The sequence below is a fragment of the Camelina sativa genome, chromosome 11 (genome assembly GCF_000633955.1).
Source record: "Camelina sativa cultivar DH55 chromosome 11, Cs, whole genome shotgun sequence".
NCBI classification, from domain to species: domain Eukaryota; kingdom Viridiplantae; phylum Streptophyta; class Magnoliopsida; order Brassicales; family Brassicaceae; genus Camelina; species Camelina sativa.
This window is the reverse complement of record NC_025695.1, coordinates 31,637,808-31,656,304: the sequence shown is the minus strand read 5'-3', so window position 1 is coordinate 31,656,304 and position 18,497 is coordinate 31,637,808. Positions and strand designations below refer to the sequence as shown.

The window sequence follows — 18,497 nt, the reverse complement described above, 5'->3', positions numbered from 1 at the left end:
GGTTTCCATCTGTAGTGCTCATGTTTGAAATTCTAATTGAGTTTGACACATTTTAATGACCTCTTCCTCTCTACATGTATACGACAAAGATATGAGAGAATACATATCTTTATATATTATTTTTTTTCTTTTAAGATTAGGCCAAGGAATTCAATATAACGTAGGGTTGTTTTTGTATAAATTTAATTATTGTAGAATTTTTAGGATTTTCTTTAGGGTAACTATGTATATTTACTGTAAAATTATATGTATGATTTCTTTTATGTTTTTGAATTATGGATTTTTTTGTTGGGACGATTCATTTTCCTTTAGAATTACAAAATTGTATAATTTACAACATAATAGTAAGATTTTATTATTATTTTATTAATCTACAATATAATAATATTTTGACATATGTCGCGATCTTATGAATTAGTAACTTTTAAAACATATTAATAAAATTTTATTATTATTTTAATAATCTACAACATAATAAGATTTTGATACATATCGCGATCTTATGAATTAGTAACTTTTAAAACATATTAATAAATTTTTATTATTATTTAAAATCTACAGTAGATTTAACACATGTTAGGATCTTATGAATTAGTAACTTTTTGAAACTATACTTTATATAGTAAGATTTGTAATCCAATCCCATCTACAATTGGGACAAAACAAAAATAATAATTTCACTTCTCCGCAAACCAGGGAAACTTATCAAGTAACAATTTCACTTCAGTGTTCAGTCCGCAACATCACATCGATACGTTTGTTACTAGTTAGGATTCATAGCCTTTGAATTGATATATGAATATAAAGTGTGGATTTAGGGTATTTGTTTTTATATATCCCTAGTAAAATAGGTGATCTTTGAGAAAGGATACATATCACAGATGCCCAAGTTTTGAAATTCGAATCAAAGGTAGAAGTAAAGAAGAACTTATGAATCTATGTTCATTTCATCTTTGGCATATTAAGATGCTTGCTTGTTTGTCTCTAAAGACCTGCATAACTCTTGATTGTTTCTCGATCTTGTATTAATACAATCAAGTAGCGACAGCAAAAAAAATTGTTCTTCCTCTCATGGTATTTGCCATAATCCAAACAGATGTCTCCCCTGCATTAATTACCTAGTTCATGTCAGTAAGAAAGACTGCATCTACATATGCTACTTTTTAAGAATATTTTGATTTGATTCTGTGGATTCCACTTCCAAGTATACACTGTTCGATCTCATACTTATAATATCATACATGTGGTTTATTCTGCATACCAAAATAATTTAGAAACAATCAATTGCAGGCATTTCGCTTTCCCAAAAGATCGAAACTTATGTGACAGACGACTCCAAGATTCTAATACAATGATCTAGGAGGTTTTATAGTAGTTCGTGAAGTGAAACCATCACTCAGCAAAAGGGATAAAAATTTTACAAGTTATACTCAGACATCTTAAACCAAATACTATAAACAACTAGTTCCATGTCATCTTTCCCCTAGCCAAACATGCCTTTTTGCATTATTCTGTTCAAATAACCGCATTCCATACCAAAATTTAACCAATAACTAGCAAAATCAAAAGATAGCCAGGAACTAGGACACAGCTTTCATGAAACTGTAGGGTTTGACATGACATATAAGAAACATGGAAAAATTGCCTGAAGAGTCTTTAACCAACCATCGATCATATAAAACAGTGGATCAAAAAGTAAGCCACCCCAACTTCAACAACATGAGCCAGAGAACTCAATGAGTCGGTTCACAAGTGTTTCTATGATTACTCGGCTGTTCTGAAAAGAGATCTAAATTCTAGAGCAGCAACTTATCTATAACGTTAAGCAACCTATTTCTGTATTTTATAAGTAACCTATAAAACATCAGAAAGAATATGTTGTTAGCATTTCATCAACTCAACTCTTCAGATTAAATTTATAATGCTTCATACTATTTTCCCCATAGCAAACCCGGTAGAGTCTGCCTTTGGCCTAATTCTGTTCAACAATGACACTCCATTCCAAAATTTGACAAGACACTAGTAAACATAGTTTGCTCCAACAAAAATAAAATACTAGTAATGTTCATGGAGTTTTAAGTGAACCGATCGTTAGCCTAACAATAAATTTCTACAATGATAGACATCACTAACTGAAAAAAAAAACAAACTATGAACCTACACCAGTTCCATGCTAAGTCCTCGTATCTTTCCCCTTAGCCAAACCCATTAGACTATGCTTTTTGTATTATTCTTTTCAAAGCATTACATTCCATCCTTTAATTTTGACCAGAAACTAACAGATGTAAAGGCAAGCCAGGGATTCATAGAAAAATAGCACACACAGCTTTCATGAAAACCAATCGGGTCCTTTTAGCAACCGTAAATCATATAACCAGTGGATCAAAAAGCAAGCGACCCCAACATCTAGAACATGAGCCAAGACCTTCATTTCTATGATTCCTCACGTTACAAGCTTCCTCTCACTGTTTCCAAAAGAGTTCTGCTCAATTCTAGATCAATAAATATTTACCTATAACATTATGCGACCTAAATCATAAGTAACCTATGAAATATCAGCAAAAGAATATGTTATTATCAGCCTTTCATCAAGTCGATCTCTCCAGATTAAAACTTTAACAACTTCCAGGTAACTCACATAAATGGAGATATCACTAAGCCTAGGAAAATTTAACAACACAGCAACAATGTAGCAATTACAATTAGGCTCTTATGGCTTCATGTTGTCTCATAGTAAAGAGTAAAAGCTTATTCAATCAATTACCTCACTGGCTTCCTTCTCCTCTAGCTAATTGGCTGGAGTTTTAGAGCTCCTAAACCCTTTTTTAAGCTCAGTAACTCTCTTCATACAAGCTGCCTTCGTTTTCCCAGGTACAGCAGCTGCAATCTTCTCCCATCTCATAGCTGCCTCCTTAGGAAAAGCTTTCAGAGCATTGAGCAGTGCAATGTCTTCTCCATTACTCCAAGTTTCCTTATTAGCTTCATCATCATCACCACCACCAGCTCCAGAATCCTCAGCGTTTTCGTCAATCAATCTAGGATCCGAAGCTTTCCTATTCTTCAGAAACTGAGCATAATCATCACTCTCATATATCTTCTTCTCTCCGATCTCTTTGGCTTTCTTGATCACATTCTCTGTCTTGTATCTTCCTCCGAACGCTGAAGCCACCACTTCCCATCTCCCAGGCTTACCAGCTGGATGCTTAATCAACTGCTTCTTCAAAAGCTCGATTTCTTCTTCACTCCAATCTTTGGTTTCATTCACAGATCCACTCTCCTTAGACTTCGGAGTCGCCACTTTTCTCGAAGCTTCCGTCACCGTAGAAGCATTCTCCGGCGGATTGTCTTGCTTCGTCGTACCTTTAGATCGCTTATTCACAGACTTCCTCCTCGATTCGCGTTCGTTATCAGTCGATGACTCATCGTGGATCTGCTCTGGCTCCAAGATCTGGCCATAACCGACGCGAATCTTACCGCCGGTGATCGAGCTAGGAGCGAAAGGACCGACGAGGAAGGAGAGGGAAAGCCATAAGAGAAGCGATTTGGCAGGCTCGGATTCGAAGTAGAAGAAGGAGAGAGACAGTATGATGAGAGAAACAGCGACGGAGATTGATATGAAGATCTTGTTAGGGATTCTAGGTTCTTCTTCATCCTCCGTCGTGTGAGAAGACGAAGGACGAGATTGGAAGACGAATCTAGGCCTGTCTTCGTCGAAGAAATCCATTGTTGCTGCCCCTCTGTACTGTTTAGAAGGAAGCTGATATTTTTTCTTTTTTTCTTAAACTTTCATTTTATATATAACAGAGTCAGTTACAAGGTGAAAGTTGCACAATATACATGAGTGGATAGCTCCACATAACACACAACTTGAAATTAAAACAGGATCAAACACTAAAACGAAAGTTACAACATTAGTACCAAGACATTCAGTTGCCAATGCAAATCGATGCAAAATGGTAAGAACCAAGACATCATATCTCTCTCAATAAGACCAAACATCCAATCTGAGATTAGAGTTGAGCTTAGAGCTTCGATCATTTGCTTGGAGTATGATAGTCATCACAGCTGCATCTTTCAGAGAAATAGTAACCGAATGTCTTCAAAAAGTATTCAGCAGAAGAAACAGCATGCTTCCTTTTGGATCAATCTTCTATCTTCCATAAGCTACAACCAAAAAATTCAAACTACCCTAGATCCATACAGTGAGCTTTATTCTCTAGTTTTGTGAACAACCAAAAAGTACGAAGGCCTATTCAGAGAACAGAAGCATCTGTCTCTGATGGTTATCAACAAAATAAGAGAGTCAAGGAGGTTCTGAGGGTACCGTGTAGAACTTGACTCCCATATCTTTTCTGCGAGGGCGAGTATTCCTCTCCTGCTCTGAAGCAATTTGTTTGCCTTTCTTTCTCTTAGAGCTCTCTCCAACATCAAACCTGTGATTAACATGAGAATCTCTTACAAAGTTGGATCCCGTAGACTCCTGTTTACCCTTAGGATTTGTGGCAAACATATTGTGTACAGGCTGCTCCCCAACTGCTTGTATGCCGTTGTGTAAAGGAGAGGGGTGACGAGGAGGTTGAGAGATAGGAGAATACGTTGAAATATCCGAGCTCTCTGTACTCTGCTTATCCGTTCCACGACTAGGAGTATGGGAATGTTGTCCTTCCTCCCACACCGGAACCAGAAGTTCATCATCTTCCTCTACAGGGGCCACTGGAGGAACCAGAAAAGGACAAGATCGAGAATGGTGGTTTATGCGGCTGCAGTTTTTGCAAATTTTTATAAGTTTTTCGTATTCTAAACCCACCATAGCACGCTCCCCAGACTGAAACCTAACCCGTCTAAAGAAACAGAGTCTATCTGTGAAGATAATTCGAACTTTTACTCTAAGAAAAGCAATCTGAGGTGTAGTGTCTTCATTGAAATAAAGTTCAACAACATCCCCTATAGTGTTGGCGATGTATCTGACCGTCCTTTCATAAACATAAGGCAAAGGAATTCCACGTAACTGAACCCAGAGGTCTATAAACGTAAGAAATTCCTCACCTGGGAAGTCTTCCCACCTTTGTAACGCCACAAACAAATCGTTAACCAACCATGGTTGTTGTCTCAGCACCGAAACCATATCCTCTTCTAGTTAAAAACGAAACTAGACAAAACTATCATCCAATATACGTCCATGAACTCTCGTAGTTAAGCCCCATAGACGTGGTAGTTCCTGGATCACAGGCTTCAGCGGTTGATCGCTCAAGTTAAGGGGTTTGCCAATCAAACTTATTCGATTCCTAGCCAAAACCCCAACATAAGCAGTATGAGGTATGAGCAGTTCTGGGTCATCTCGACCCAAAACCATGTATTGGAGGTCATCCCACAAATCATGAGCCATGATGGAAGCAAGAGAGAGATTAAAGAAAAAAGGAAAGGAACATAGGTTAAAGGAGAAGAAAGCACAAAATACTACTATATATAAGGAGGAAAGAAAGTCTATATCACCAGAAGGAAGAAGTCAAGGGTGACGATAGACGGGAGAAAAAACCGAGAGATATAGTGTTAAAAATATAATCACCGCATAAGGTTTAATCAAAAACTTTGTCTTATGTTAAAAGATAATTATTTTATAAGCTTCCTTTGTAGCAAGGAAAGGAAAAGATAATAATTTAAAAAAAAAAAGATAAGAAAGGATATTATGGAAAATCAAAAGGAAACTTAGCAACCAAGCTCAAGGAAAACGATGATCAAAGAGCATGATCACCACATAAAAAACCCAGAAACCAATGACTTTTGATTTTTCCAATCTTAAAAAAACATATAAACCTATCTAGCTTGGAAAAAAAAGAAGAGAGCTGGAATAGTGAGAAACCAAAAAATCTACTTAAAGGTGAATTAGTCTTCAATGTAGCTTTTCTCAGTTTCGAAGAAACCTTTCAGCCACACAGGAGAGCCTCTGGCAACATAAGAACTTAACCTGATGTCCTTCGTGACACTGTCAGCAAGCAAAAAGGCGCCAATGTTGCAGCTCTTGGGTTCAAAGAGGATAAACCAGTTAGGTTTATCAGTGGCTAAAGTAAGGAAAGGAGAGATGTGACTTGCAATTGATGGCCATTGACAAGGTTTGTGTAAAGCTTGGATAATATCCAAAGTCGTAGCAGCAAAGGTGACATGATCGAGATGCAGACTACTCATACTTTCCAAAGTCCAGTCCCAACTTTTAATCTTAGCCTCAAAAACGGATCCTACTTGAGCAAAAGATCTTCGACTGTGAAAGAGTACATTACCAAGAGAATTTCTTACAACCCAAGAAGCACCAGAGAGTCGTCTAGAACGTAATCTGTCACAAACTGGCAAAGCACCTTTGAGAGCTTTCCAGAGAAAGAGTTTGATTTTAGGAACTGTTTGTACCTCCCACACAGCTTGAAAAACAAGGTTTCTCGATGGCAAAGCGTTCTCCTCGGTTAGTCTTATTTTATGGACCTGTCGATACATCAGATCATATCCAGATTTTGCAGAGTAGAGACCATTGTTTGTTTCCCCCCAACAATAAGCATCCGAAAAACCAATTCGAGGCTTTATAGCTTTAATGAGATTAATCTCAGAATGATGAAACAAAGATCTTAAGAGATTGTCATCCCACTCTCCAGTCAAGCGATTAAAAAGATCAGCTACTTTGAGATTTATGTTCATGAGAGAATGAATACCAATAGGTCGTCTTGGGCAAGTTTCATATAACCAATTGTCTATCCAGACAAAAGTATTATCTCCATTTCCTATGATTCGCTTGAGACCTTTGCTAAGCAGAATTTTACCAAACTACAAGCTCCTCCAAGCATAGGATGGTCTATTGCCTGTTGGAGCTGATAAGTAAGGGGAGGAAACAAAATATCTACTTTGAAAGAACCTTGAGAACAGACAATCCTGATCATGTAGAAGGCGCCAAGCTTGTTTCGCAAGAAGAGATTGATTAAAAATTGCTAAATCTTTGAAACCTAAACCTCCAAAAGCCTTGGGAAGAGTTAGCTGATCATAGCTTATCCAATGAATCTTATTCTGAGACTGAGAGTTACTCCACCAATAGTTCATCATTACTGAAATCAGCTTAGTAATGGTTCGTTTTGGAAGCTTGAAGCACGACAGCGCATATACAGGTAAGGCCATAGCTACAGATTTGAGTAAAACATCGTTACCTCCCTGCGATAAATTCTTTGCCTACCAGCCTGTTAATCGTGATTGCAATCTATCCTTTATGAAGCCTAATAATTGCGTCTTCAAACCACTTAAACACTCCGGAAGCCCTAAATACTTTCTGGTGCCTCCTTCTAACTCAATTCTGGTTCTCAGCTTGATCCAATTCCATAAGTTTTTATCTGTTTTGGTTCCAAAGGTGAGATAGCCGATTTCTGTTTGTTTATCACTTGTCCAAACATTGATTCATAAATCTCTAAACAATTCATCACCTCAGCACATTGCTCTTTATTCATTTTATAGATGAAAAGACTATCATCAGCAAATAATAGATGAGTTATTGCTGGACCAGAGGGATGGAATTGTATTCCAGAGATTTGACCTTCTCCTTCTGCTTGTTTGAAGAGATGGATCAAGGCTTCTGTGCACAAGACAAAAAGAAAAGGAGAGAGAGGGTCTCCTTGACGAATGCCTCTTTGGGGTTTGAAATCTCCAAAGGCTTGTCCATTAATGACCACAAAATAACTCATAGAAGTTACACAACTCATTATCCATGTTATCCAACTGTTTTGAAATCCTAAAGCTTGAAGCATTTCGTGTAAAAAATTCCATTCGAGTCTATCATACGCTTTAGACATGTCTGTTTTAATCAACATAACAGACTGAGAGAAGACTGGATGAGTATGTAGGCTATGAACAACTTCATGAGCGATCAGAACATTATCTAAAATAGATCTCTCTGCAACAAAAGCAGCCTGAGTTGGAGACACTAGAGAAGGTAAATGTTTCTTCAATCTGTTGACCAAGATTTTCAAAACAATCTTATATATCACCGCACAAAGACTAATCGGCCTAAGGTCAGACATCTTGGTAGGAGCTTTGACTTTTGGTATTAAACATAAGTGAGTATGATTCCAGTCCTTGGGCATACAACCAATGTCAAAAAACGATAAAACCTCAGAAATCACTTGATCTTTTACTACCGACCAGTAATTTTTGTAGAAAAAACCTGTAAGACCATCAAGGCCTGGAGCACTTTCACATTTAATGGAGAAGACAGCATGCCGAATCTCATCAATAGTCACCTGTTTAGAAAGATCTTGGTTCATATTATCCGTGACACGAGGCTGGAAATTTCTTAAGTGAACCGGAATTTGTAGTTGTTGGGAGGACTTGAAGAGATCTAAGAAGTATTTAACTGCAATCTCAGGTTTCCTACCATCTGAACAATGATCTTCCCCTGTTTCATCGGCGAGGTAAGGTAAGGCAGTTTTCACTCTGACAGATTTAACCGATGCTTGAAAAAACTTCGTGTTTCGATCTCCATCAAGGAGCCATTTTTCATGGCTTTTCTGTCTCCAATACACTTCTTCTTCCCTAAATGCAATTGCTAAATCTCGCTTAATAGCATTGATTCTTTGAAAGCAGGGATTGCGAGAGTCCAGCTGAGCAGACAATTCCTGTCTTAATTTTTTAATTCGACTCTGCGAACTTGACCAAAACTTCCTCTTCCAAACACTAATGTCCTTACTGCAATTTTTGACCTTTGTTAGTAAAGAAGATTCACAAGTGCTATCTTGATGCCATGCTTTCTGGATGACTGCCAAGAAGGAGGGGTCTTCAGCCCAACGTTTATCAAACCAAAACTGTCGAAGGTATAAAGGTTTATCACTGCTAAATTTGATCAAAACAGGTTTATGATCAGACCCCAACTTTTCAAGGAACCATTGGTGCACATTCGGGAAACTAGAAAACCAAGCAGGATTACCAAAACCTCTATCCAATTTGCACTGAATCTACTGTTTATTTCTAACACCCCCCAAGTAAAACCATTACCTGAACTGCCAATTTCTGTCATGTCACAAGTTTTCAACAGAGTTCTAAACGGGTGGGAACAAATTAAATCACGCAATGGACCTCCCTTCTTTCATCATTAGACAGAATCGCATTGAAATCCCCAACCATACACCAAACTTATGTCCTTAACATACCAATACTATTGATTTTATCCCAAACAAAAGATCGCAGACTAGTATCTGGGTTCCCATATACACAAGAAAGAAACCAATACTTTGTACCAGAAGAAATTTTCATATCTACAAGATTCTTATCCACAAAAAGGAAGTCAACATCTAGGGTCTCATTCCAAAAAATTGCTAGACCACCACTAAGACCTAAAGGTTCCATTGTTCTAAGATGATGATATCCTAACCACCCTTGAACTTTTTTAACATAAGCCTCCATGTTCTTCGTCTCTATGAGGAAAAGTATATCAGGGGAATGTTCTTTTCTCATTTCCCTGAGGTTTGTAATTGTGCAAAGGTTCCTCAGCCCTTGGCAATTCCAACTAAGGACGCCTTACTGATTCAGCGGCAGTTCACTAGGAACTACTGTATCTAAATGTAGCTGTGAATACTTGACCTCTCCCTATCTTTTTCATTGTTCTGATACCAATGTAGCAGCGTCTGAGACAATCACTAAAGAGCCTGGGATAATTTTCTTGTTTTTTCCTTTTCGATCCTTAAGAGTTTTTTAAACAAGACCTCGGCCTTTTACAAGCAACTATAACTTGAGGATGCGACTTTGAAAAACTAGCCTCTAAACTACCAGAGTGAAAGGTAGATAAAGGGCTTAAGAGAGAAGTATTTGAATCCGACTCCATAGGCAGATTTGCAGAGTTGTTTATCAACGAGATTTGAGAAGCAAAGTTATTCCGTGGATCCACTGTTGCCTGAGCTGCAAAGGAATTACCAAGTGTGGCCATAGGTTCCAAAACCTTTCTGGTCGCGAAATCCAAATTAGGAGGAGCAGAGTTTTCACCAGTTTGTTGGATAAGAAAAGGGCAGTGAGATCTCTCATGTGTCATTCTTTGGCAGTGAAAACATCTTTTTCTGATTCTTTCATAATCAATTCCAATTGCAACAACTGTTCCATTTGGTAACTGGAGCTCCTTTGAATTTCTGAGTTTCTTGGATATGTCTAGGAGAACCCTGACCTAATATAGTCATTACTTTGTGCTTCCTCATCATCAAAAGGGAAATCAAGGATGCGACCTACCGATTCAGCAGTCGTGGAGATAGTATCTTTCGTATAGTGATTTACCGGGATATTACGAATCATAATCCAGACCGGAAGACCCATTTTTCCATAACCACTCCCCAATCATCTTGCGTCCATACCCCTATTTTCAGAATCTCATCCATATCTTCTTCATATTTAAAGATGAATTCAAACCGATCCCTTGATAAAGCCACCCCTTTAACTCGATCATACAAGCGCCAGATTATGGGCATCTCTACAATCCACTTCGACATCTTTTGATAATCGGGATTTCAAAACCTACCTAGAAGGCTTCGTTGATTTCTTGCAGAAGAGCTGAATTGAGGTTGATCAGAGATGACTAAATGACGATCTTCTTTTTCCTCAATTGACATTTCCTTAAGACACTTATCCAGCTGAAAATCCTTAGCCGAACCCATATATGCAGAGTAGACACTCACGATTTGTAACACAGGAAATTTTACTGAAACCGGACCGAAAAAATTGAAATCTCCGGTGATGGCTCTGCTCAAATAAATCCGAGAGAGAAGTTCTTAAACCCAAAAGGAATTGGGACTGTAGCGTTGAAACGGCGGAGAAGAAAAGGCGAGAAAAACAATGGTCGAAAGACCAGGTAAGAGAGAGAAGAGAGCGTTTAGATATTTTTTAGATATTTAGTTTCTTTTTTTCAGAAGGAAGCTGATAACAAATTGAAATTTATAAAACGTTACAAAAAATATAAAAATAAATCTCTGAAATGACTTTTATTTGGGCTTTTAGGTACTTTAAAGTCCATATAAGATTTTGGGTATTGTTGTAAAGCCCATTTATTAAAATTTAGCAAATTGCAAAATTAATAATTTTTTTTTCTTTGAGTGAAGCACAAGAGGAGAACCTTTAACCAATTAAATTTTAGTGGAAAGCGTGTCAATTGATTTAAAGCTTGGTAGATAACATAAAGATTATGCCACTGATCATGCTCTCGAGCCCTTGTTGTGTTCTACTACGCAGCAATTGCAGAGAAATCATACGTTTGTGTCTTTGTGAACTAACCTTTATATTTAAACGTCGACTTATCATTGGTCTGTTTTGTATTGAAAATTATTATACAAAATGGTTATAATAAAAAAATTAGTTATATTGTTGACCAAAAAAAATGGAAATAATTCTTTATCAAAAAAAAAATGGAAATAATAGGAGCCAGAAAAAAAGGAAAGAAAACATTATACGCAAAAACTCGATTGCTCAAAATTTAAACGACATTATTAATTAACAATTACCCAAAAAGATATTGTTGAGTTAACAACAAAGAACTCGATTATTATCTTCCATTGCTATTATCCGTGAAAACAAAAACGAGGAGGTCCAGCGTTATTATGAGCTTCTATGAAACTTAATGTGACGACTTTTCCGTCGACCTCTCTTGACACCACCATGAATTTCACTGTAATATTTTTTTTTTCTTTTGTCGTTTTTTCTGGCTTTTCTAAACATCTGAACCAAAGACAATAAACCATAGCAGAGAAAAAAAAAATATACAAAAATACAAAGAAAGACAAAAAATATTGTAAAGAATTAATATGTATCCAACCACGTTCACCATCAAGCTGAACCCCATTTTCTTCTTCTTCAGCCTACTCTCTGACTGAGTCCTCTTCCCAAACTTTCGACTTCACTTACAATGGTTTCTTTCGCGAGTCGTTTATTTAAAAGAGAAACCTTGACAAACACTTTAGCTTTGTATAAACAATAACTCTTTTTATTAATGTTTAGGAACTCTCTCAAAACTAAACGTCAAAGCATTATATGATTGTCACAACTCAACCCCGTCGTATTTATAGGATTAGATTTCACTTTTCTATTTATATGATTAATAGAAAACTTTATCTTCCTATTCCTAACATATTAATATTATTAAATTTATTAGGAAACTTTCTTTTCCTACCTTTAAAATTTAAACGTCGATTTTTATTTTTTATTATATAATGAATTTATTATAAAAAATTGTTATATTGTTGACGAAAGAAATGGAAATTATATTAGCCAGACAAAAAAAAGGAAAGGAAACATTACAAAAAAATAAATAAAACTTGTACACAAAGTAAAAAAAAATATAAAAATAAATCTCCGAAATGAGTTTCATTTGGGCTTTTGGGGTACTGTAAAGCCCATATTAAAATTAGAAGATTGTGGGTATTACTGTAAAGCCCAATTGTTTTTATCCGTTTAGTGAAGGAGAAGAGAACCTTAATTAATTAAATTTTAGTGGAAAGCGTCACGATTGACTTAAAAGCTTGGTAGATAGAGCACAGGTCACACGTAAGATTATGCCACTAATCATGCTCTCGAGCCTTGTTGTGTTCAACTACGCAGCAATTGTTGAGAAATCACACGTTTGTGTCTTTCTGAACTTTTATATTTAAACGTCGACTTATTATATATTGAAATTATTATATACAATCAAAAAATGGTTTATATTGTTGACCAACAAATGGAAATAATAGAAGCCAGAAAAAAGGAAAGGTAACTTTACGAAAAAAAAAATATAAAAACTTGTAGGAAAAGTCAAGGCAAGTGTTTATCTCCTGTTACAACTCTAGAATGGAAAGCTGAGAATAAGTTAACGTTAAGGAAAAAAAAGCCACTTAAAGATTAAAATATACGATAATCATACGGTTCAGATTGAAGATGATGTCATTAAAAACAATCCACGGTTTTTATGTGAAGAAATACTGTAGACCGAGAGCAGCGGATTGTAGCTTAGCACTAACAAAACACGACCAGAATAAATGGCTAAATAATATATTATTTATTAGCTGAGATATTATAAAGTAGGGTTTATTATTTTTCTTGTTATTTTTTTTGGTTATCACGAGAACCACACACAAATACGCGGCAAAGAGAGAGAAAGAGAAAAGAGAGAGAGAGAGAGAGAGCGGTGGAGTTGTGATAAGGGAGAAGCTCTGGATACAGTCTCATCCCGTCGTCGGAGACGGAGTTTATGCCTCTTGGCTGTTGAGGTAATATCGAGGCCGCCGTGTCTTTTGGTTGTTGATGTTTCTCGTGGCTTGACTGATGCGATTTTGATTCTCTTCTTAGTTCTATTGTTTTGCCCTCAATCAGATTTGTTTTGATTTGTTGTTGTATGATTGGACTCTCGTTTCTGAGATCTCGGATTTGAACGTATACGGATTGATTTTTTTTAGGGTTACGCTTTTTTTTTGTGGGTTTTTTTTTCCTGTTATGTTTCTTGTGTTAGATTGTAAAGCTTTATTCTTTCATTCAGATCTGTGATAAATTGAGTCTATGGTTGGGTTGCTTTTTTATTTGGTTTAACTCCAACGGAGTAGAGATTTGGTGGTTACTTAGGAGTTTAGACATTGTGAAAATTTCTCAGGTATCATGAATTGGGGTTTACTCTGTACTTATTGATTACAGTTTGGTTTCTTAGGGTTTCATGTAGATTTATGACTTTTGCTGGTATTGCTTGGAGTATATTAGAACTGGATTTCATTGTTAATGTGTAGGACAAGTTTTAGATAAACATATTTGTATGCGATACCTTCAATGGTTGGATTGTTTTTGTGCCTTTTATATTCTGTACATAGCTCGTTGCACTTCTAATGTTGCTTTTTTTTTTCTTCTTCTGGTCAGGTTATATTAAACTTCGTTTTTAGTGGATTTTCTTCTTTAGAGATATGGAACAAGACTACATCGGCTCAGGCTGCTACCAGTATCGTGTTTTTTCATTGCAAGAAGCACTCGATTGGCGGTTTCTTGCACGCGCAGATTTCCTTATTGGCTCTTTCGTGAACTGCACCTAGTGCTCAGACCTTCTGCCATCTTTACGGAAGGTGTGATGCAAATTTCTGATTCAGGTATGTCTTTTGGATTAAGCCGCTGACACTTGCATTTTAGCTTACACAGCTTTGAAGTTCGAATAGATTAGATGCGTTTTTCTGAGTTTACACATTTTCTTTTTGTGAAATATTTTGAAGGGACCTTGCGCTGTGGTAAAAGTAGAATATATTTTTAGTATCTTAAGAGCATATGCCTTGGTAGAACAAGTGTAAGTTTCTCAGATATATTATTTTAATAGATTTCATATAATTTAATTTTTAATTTAAATTTTAAAAAATGAAAAATAAAACAAAACCAATAGAATGATGACATGTATGAGATAAGTCTCTCACCAAGTTTCTCATGGTTTCTGATATGAGAATCGTTTCTCTCTCCTCTCTCCAACTTTTTATTATTTTTATTTTTTATATTGTTGAGAATCAGGCTGAGAAACCTCCAATGCACATACTCTAATAGGGAAATAAGAGATTTGTCAGATTTCCTTAAGTTTTTTTTGGGGTGTGAATATAAAATATGGAAATTTGGAGAAAATGAAAAATCTATTTCAAGAATTTAGGAAAACTCAAAAAGGAAACATGAGGATAAGAGTTCAAAAGCACGTCAAATAAGTCAATACTTATGGTATCTTTCTTTGTTGGATAATTGGAACATGATCATTGTTTGGTATCTTTGTTTTCTGCAGGGCTGATGTTTGCAAGTTATCTTACCTTCACATAGTCCTAGAGTGTCATCTAAATCTGTTCCTGCAGTCAAAAACTAGTTAGTCCCTCTTCCATATCCTGTTCTTACTAGAGCTGATTAAAGAAGGATGTATCAGTTTTCTTCAAGTTTTGAGTTTTCAATAGCTGTGTCTTTTCCTCGAGTCTCTGAACACCTTGAGTGAAATGTTGTGAGCATTGGTTTCGTCCTGTTACCCAGAACATTACCTTTTGTTGGTGCGTCTTCCAGTTCTCAGTATGTTTTTTCCTTTTCTTTTAAAGTCTTTCTTTTCCCTTGATGGTCAACCCATTGATATTCAAAGTAAATAACGGTTGGTCTACTCTGCGGGAGAACTATTGATCTTGCTGCCATACAAACAACTGGAAAGTTAAAGTTATAGACATATATCAGAAGTTCCCCACAAATAAATAGTAGCGGCTACTTTTCTTTACCTAGAGACAATGGAGACGTAGGTTCGATTTCTCTTATCTTTTTCTCTAGTCTTTGGCGTCCGTTCCCTCGATTTATAGTTTGTGTTTACTTATCGATGCCTTATGCAATTGTAGGTATACGTTACTCAAAGAAGTTGGTGATGGAACTTTTGGGAATGTTTGGCGAGCAGTCAGTAAACAGACGGGCGAAGTTGTAAGTTTTTTCCATTTGGAGAAAAAGACTTGTTTAATGTGTTCTTGGTTTCTAGGGTACTGAAGTTTTCTATGGGCAGGTGGCAATTAAAAGAATGAAAAAGAAGTATTTCTCTTGGGAAGAATGTGTGAATCTAAGAGAAGTGAAGGTACAGTATCTCCTTTACTGAAATGTTTTCAGTCTTTTTGACTTTATGTTCCTGATTCCTCTCTTTTCTCATTTTAGTCGCTTAGCAGAATGAATCATCCAAACATTGTGAAACTGAAGGAAGTTATCCGGGAAAATGATGTCCTATACTTTGTGTTCGAGTACATGGTATACTTCTGATTGCTTTTTGTTTATTCTTATTGCCAAAACTTTTCCTTTTCCATCCCTCCTAAATTTTTTCTCTCTTATCTATCAGGAGTGCAATCTGTACCAGCTTATGAAGGATCGCCCTAAGCATTTCGCTGAATCTGATATCCGAAATTGGTGCTTTCAAGTCTTTCAAGGCCTTTCTTATATGCACCAGCATGGATACTTCCACCGTGATCTTAAGCCAGGTAATTAATAGCCTTGAGTTACCAATCAACATCAGCACATGTGCTGTGGAGATTTGTATTAGTTTCAGGGCTTTTCATCGCAGTCAATTTTCATTAGTCCTGTCGCTAAAACATTTGTAAATTTTTCTGTCTGATGCAGAAAATCTATTGGTCTCAAAAGATGTCATTAAGATTGCTGATCTTGGCCTGGCCCGGGAAATCAATTCAAGTCCACCATACACAGAATATGTCTCTACACGCTGGTAAGATTAACTTTCCTGATTGCTCTGTTCAATACTTCAGAAAATCAATGTACATGTAGTTCAGTGATCCATATGCTGATGGTGACAGGCACATATGTGGATTTGTGCCATATCTCTTCTCTTCCTAATTCACCCTAATTCTGTTCTAAACTTCCCACAGGTACAGAGCACCTGAAGTACTACTACAGTCATATGTATAAACGTCAAAAGTTGGTTAGTCTTCCCAATATACCAGTAACAGAAGTTTCTGTTTAATATATTGTAATCCAGTGCTTGACAATGGGGTAATTTATTTGTGTTTCAGATATGTGGGCGATGGGTGCTATTATGGCGGAGCTGTTGTCTCTTCGACCTCTTTTTCCTGGAGCTAGGTATTTGTCAATGGTTGATTGAATTTGTCCGGATTATACAATGTTGCATATTTGAATGCTTAACAACTGAGTTAACTGTCACCTTTTTAATATATGCAGTGAAGCAGATGAGATATACAAAATCTGTAGTGTCATAGGCAGCCCAACTGAAGAGACATGGTTGGAGGGGCTGAATCTTGCCAGCGTTATCAATTACCAATTTACTCAGGTATTTTTTTCTCTATCTTTAACATATCTAAGGAAATAAAGCGCCATTGATTTTACATTTAAGGTTACTAGTAACAATCTGTTTGTTTATCTTGCAGCTTCCCGGTGTACACCTATCAAGTCTGATGCCATATGCTAGTGCAGATGCGATTAACCTTATTGAGCGCCTTTGCTCGTGGGATCCCTGCAGTAGACCGACAACAGCAGAAGCTCTGCAGCATCCATTCTTCCAGAGTTGCTACTATGTTCCCCCATCTCTCCGGCCCAAGCCGTCTGTACCGAGAGGGTCTCTGGATCAGCAGCAGTCTGTGAAGCGGTTGCCAGCGGCTCCGACTTATAATGCTAATAAGCCGTTGAACACTTACGTTGCTCCAAAGACGAATGCTTCTTTGAGCAATGGTGGCAATAGTTATGTTGCTCCACAGATGAATGCTCTTTGTAGCAATGGTGTCAACAGTCATGTCGCTCCAAAGACGACTGCTCCTTTTGGCAATGGTGTCAACAGTTACGTTACTCCAAAGATGAATGCTGCATTTGACAATGGTGCCACCAAATGGAAGTTGGATATGGCGAATAATAATAACCAGAACACCGCATGGAACAACAAACCTGTCAGAAGTTATAATGTTAAAGACGCAAAGTATAGACCACCTGGAAGGAAGAGTCCTCGTAAGTAACATCACATTTTTTTTTCTCTTTTCTTTCAGAAAGCTTGTTTATCATCTGAATGAATGAATCGAAATGGTGCAGTTGCCGTATCTACAGACAAGAACTGGGTCTCTGCTCGTGGAGCATCAGAGACTGCAAAAGCAACAATGGAAGCAAGATGGACTCAAAGTCCTAAACAACAACCGGCAATGAAGGCAGGGTGGGTGGGAGAAAGTGCTGACATGTTCCTCCGGCCTACACAGCCTTCAAATCGCTACTCTAGGAGAATCGCTGGTTGAGCCCAAAGACTCTTTACTTATGAATCAAATAAGTTACGAACCATAATCATCTCCATCGTCACCATCATCATTTTGCTTTTGATTGTCTTCATCTACCCGAGAGTCCAATCTGAAGACTACTTATGTTGATTTCCCCCTCTTTTGTGTTTCGTTCTTTTAAAGCTATCTTGTTTGTTTGATAAAGCTTCCGTCTTCATGACGTGACTATTATGTATGGAGTATTATTTATCAGCTTGAAATAAAGCTCTCGACATTGCACCAAATTTTCGATGTTCTGGTATCAGATGTTTATATTGGTTTGGATTTTTTTTTCCAAAGTGTTGTTAAAGATGCGTCATCTATACATGTTTTGCTGGTTTGACTGCTTCGGAGTGTTCACTTTTTACTTATCCTTGTTGTTCTAAAGAAGCTATGTCGTAAAATGAATGTATTATGTACTTATGGTTAACTGAGATGATTTACTATCTACGAGTGCAGAGAGGACTTGTTTATCAGCTCTTCTATGTACTTTTACCACTTGAGGATTTTTCCCATTCCCATTAATATATCTTCCACACACACTGAGAATCAACTCAGGCTAAAGACGATGGATCTCATGTTTCTCTGGAACTCGCTCCTTTGCCAGATTTTCTTCCCTTTCATTTCTCACCCTCCTTAAATTTCACATCAAGCTTCTCGGACTGTGTTATATGTACGGACTGGTGAACGTTTTAGAGCATACCGAAGAAGGGTAGATCCAAAATATATGGGATTGTGAGGAGAGGG

General features: G+C 37.0%; 2 protein-coding genes and 1 pseudogene across 4 annotated transcripts; 1 reads left to right on the top strand and 2 right to left on the bottom strand.

Moving 5' to 3' along the window:
- LOC104724867 (dnaJ homolog subfamily C member 2-like) lies at nucleotides 926–3,799 on the bottom strand. 3 transcript variants are annotated; one of them, XM_010443425.2, is made up of 2 exons: nucleotides 2,765–3,799; nucleotides 926–1,118 (listed from the first exon to the last, which is right to left on the bottom strand). In XM_010443425.2, exon 1 carries the CDS (start codon nucleotides 3,722–3,724, stop codon nucleotides 2,789–2,791), a length of 936 nt encoding a protein of 311 aa, XP_010441727.1. In that variant the 5' UTR covers nucleotides 3,725–3,799; the 3' UTR covers nucleotides 926–1,118; nucleotides 2,765–2,788. The 3 variants fall into 3 exon arrangements, with proteins under 3 accessions (XP_010441727.1, XP_010441726.1, XP_010441728.1); XM_010443424.2 differs by having other exon boundaries at nucleotides 926–1,105; XM_010443426.2 differs by lacking the exon at nucleotides 926–1,118 and adding an exon at nucleotides 1,176–2,465.
- Nucleotides 4,275–5,710, bottom strand: LOC104724866 (uncharacterized protein At4g02000-like). Its single transcript, XM_019232744.1, has one exon. It carries the CDS (start codon nucleotides 5,123–5,125, stop codon nucleotides 4,304–4,306), a length of 822 nt encoding a protein of 273 aa, XP_019088289.1. The 5' UTR covers nucleotides 5,126–5,710; the 3' UTR covers nucleotides 4,275–4,303.
- LOC104724864 lies at nucleotides 13,075–17,995 on the top strand (annotated as a pseudogene).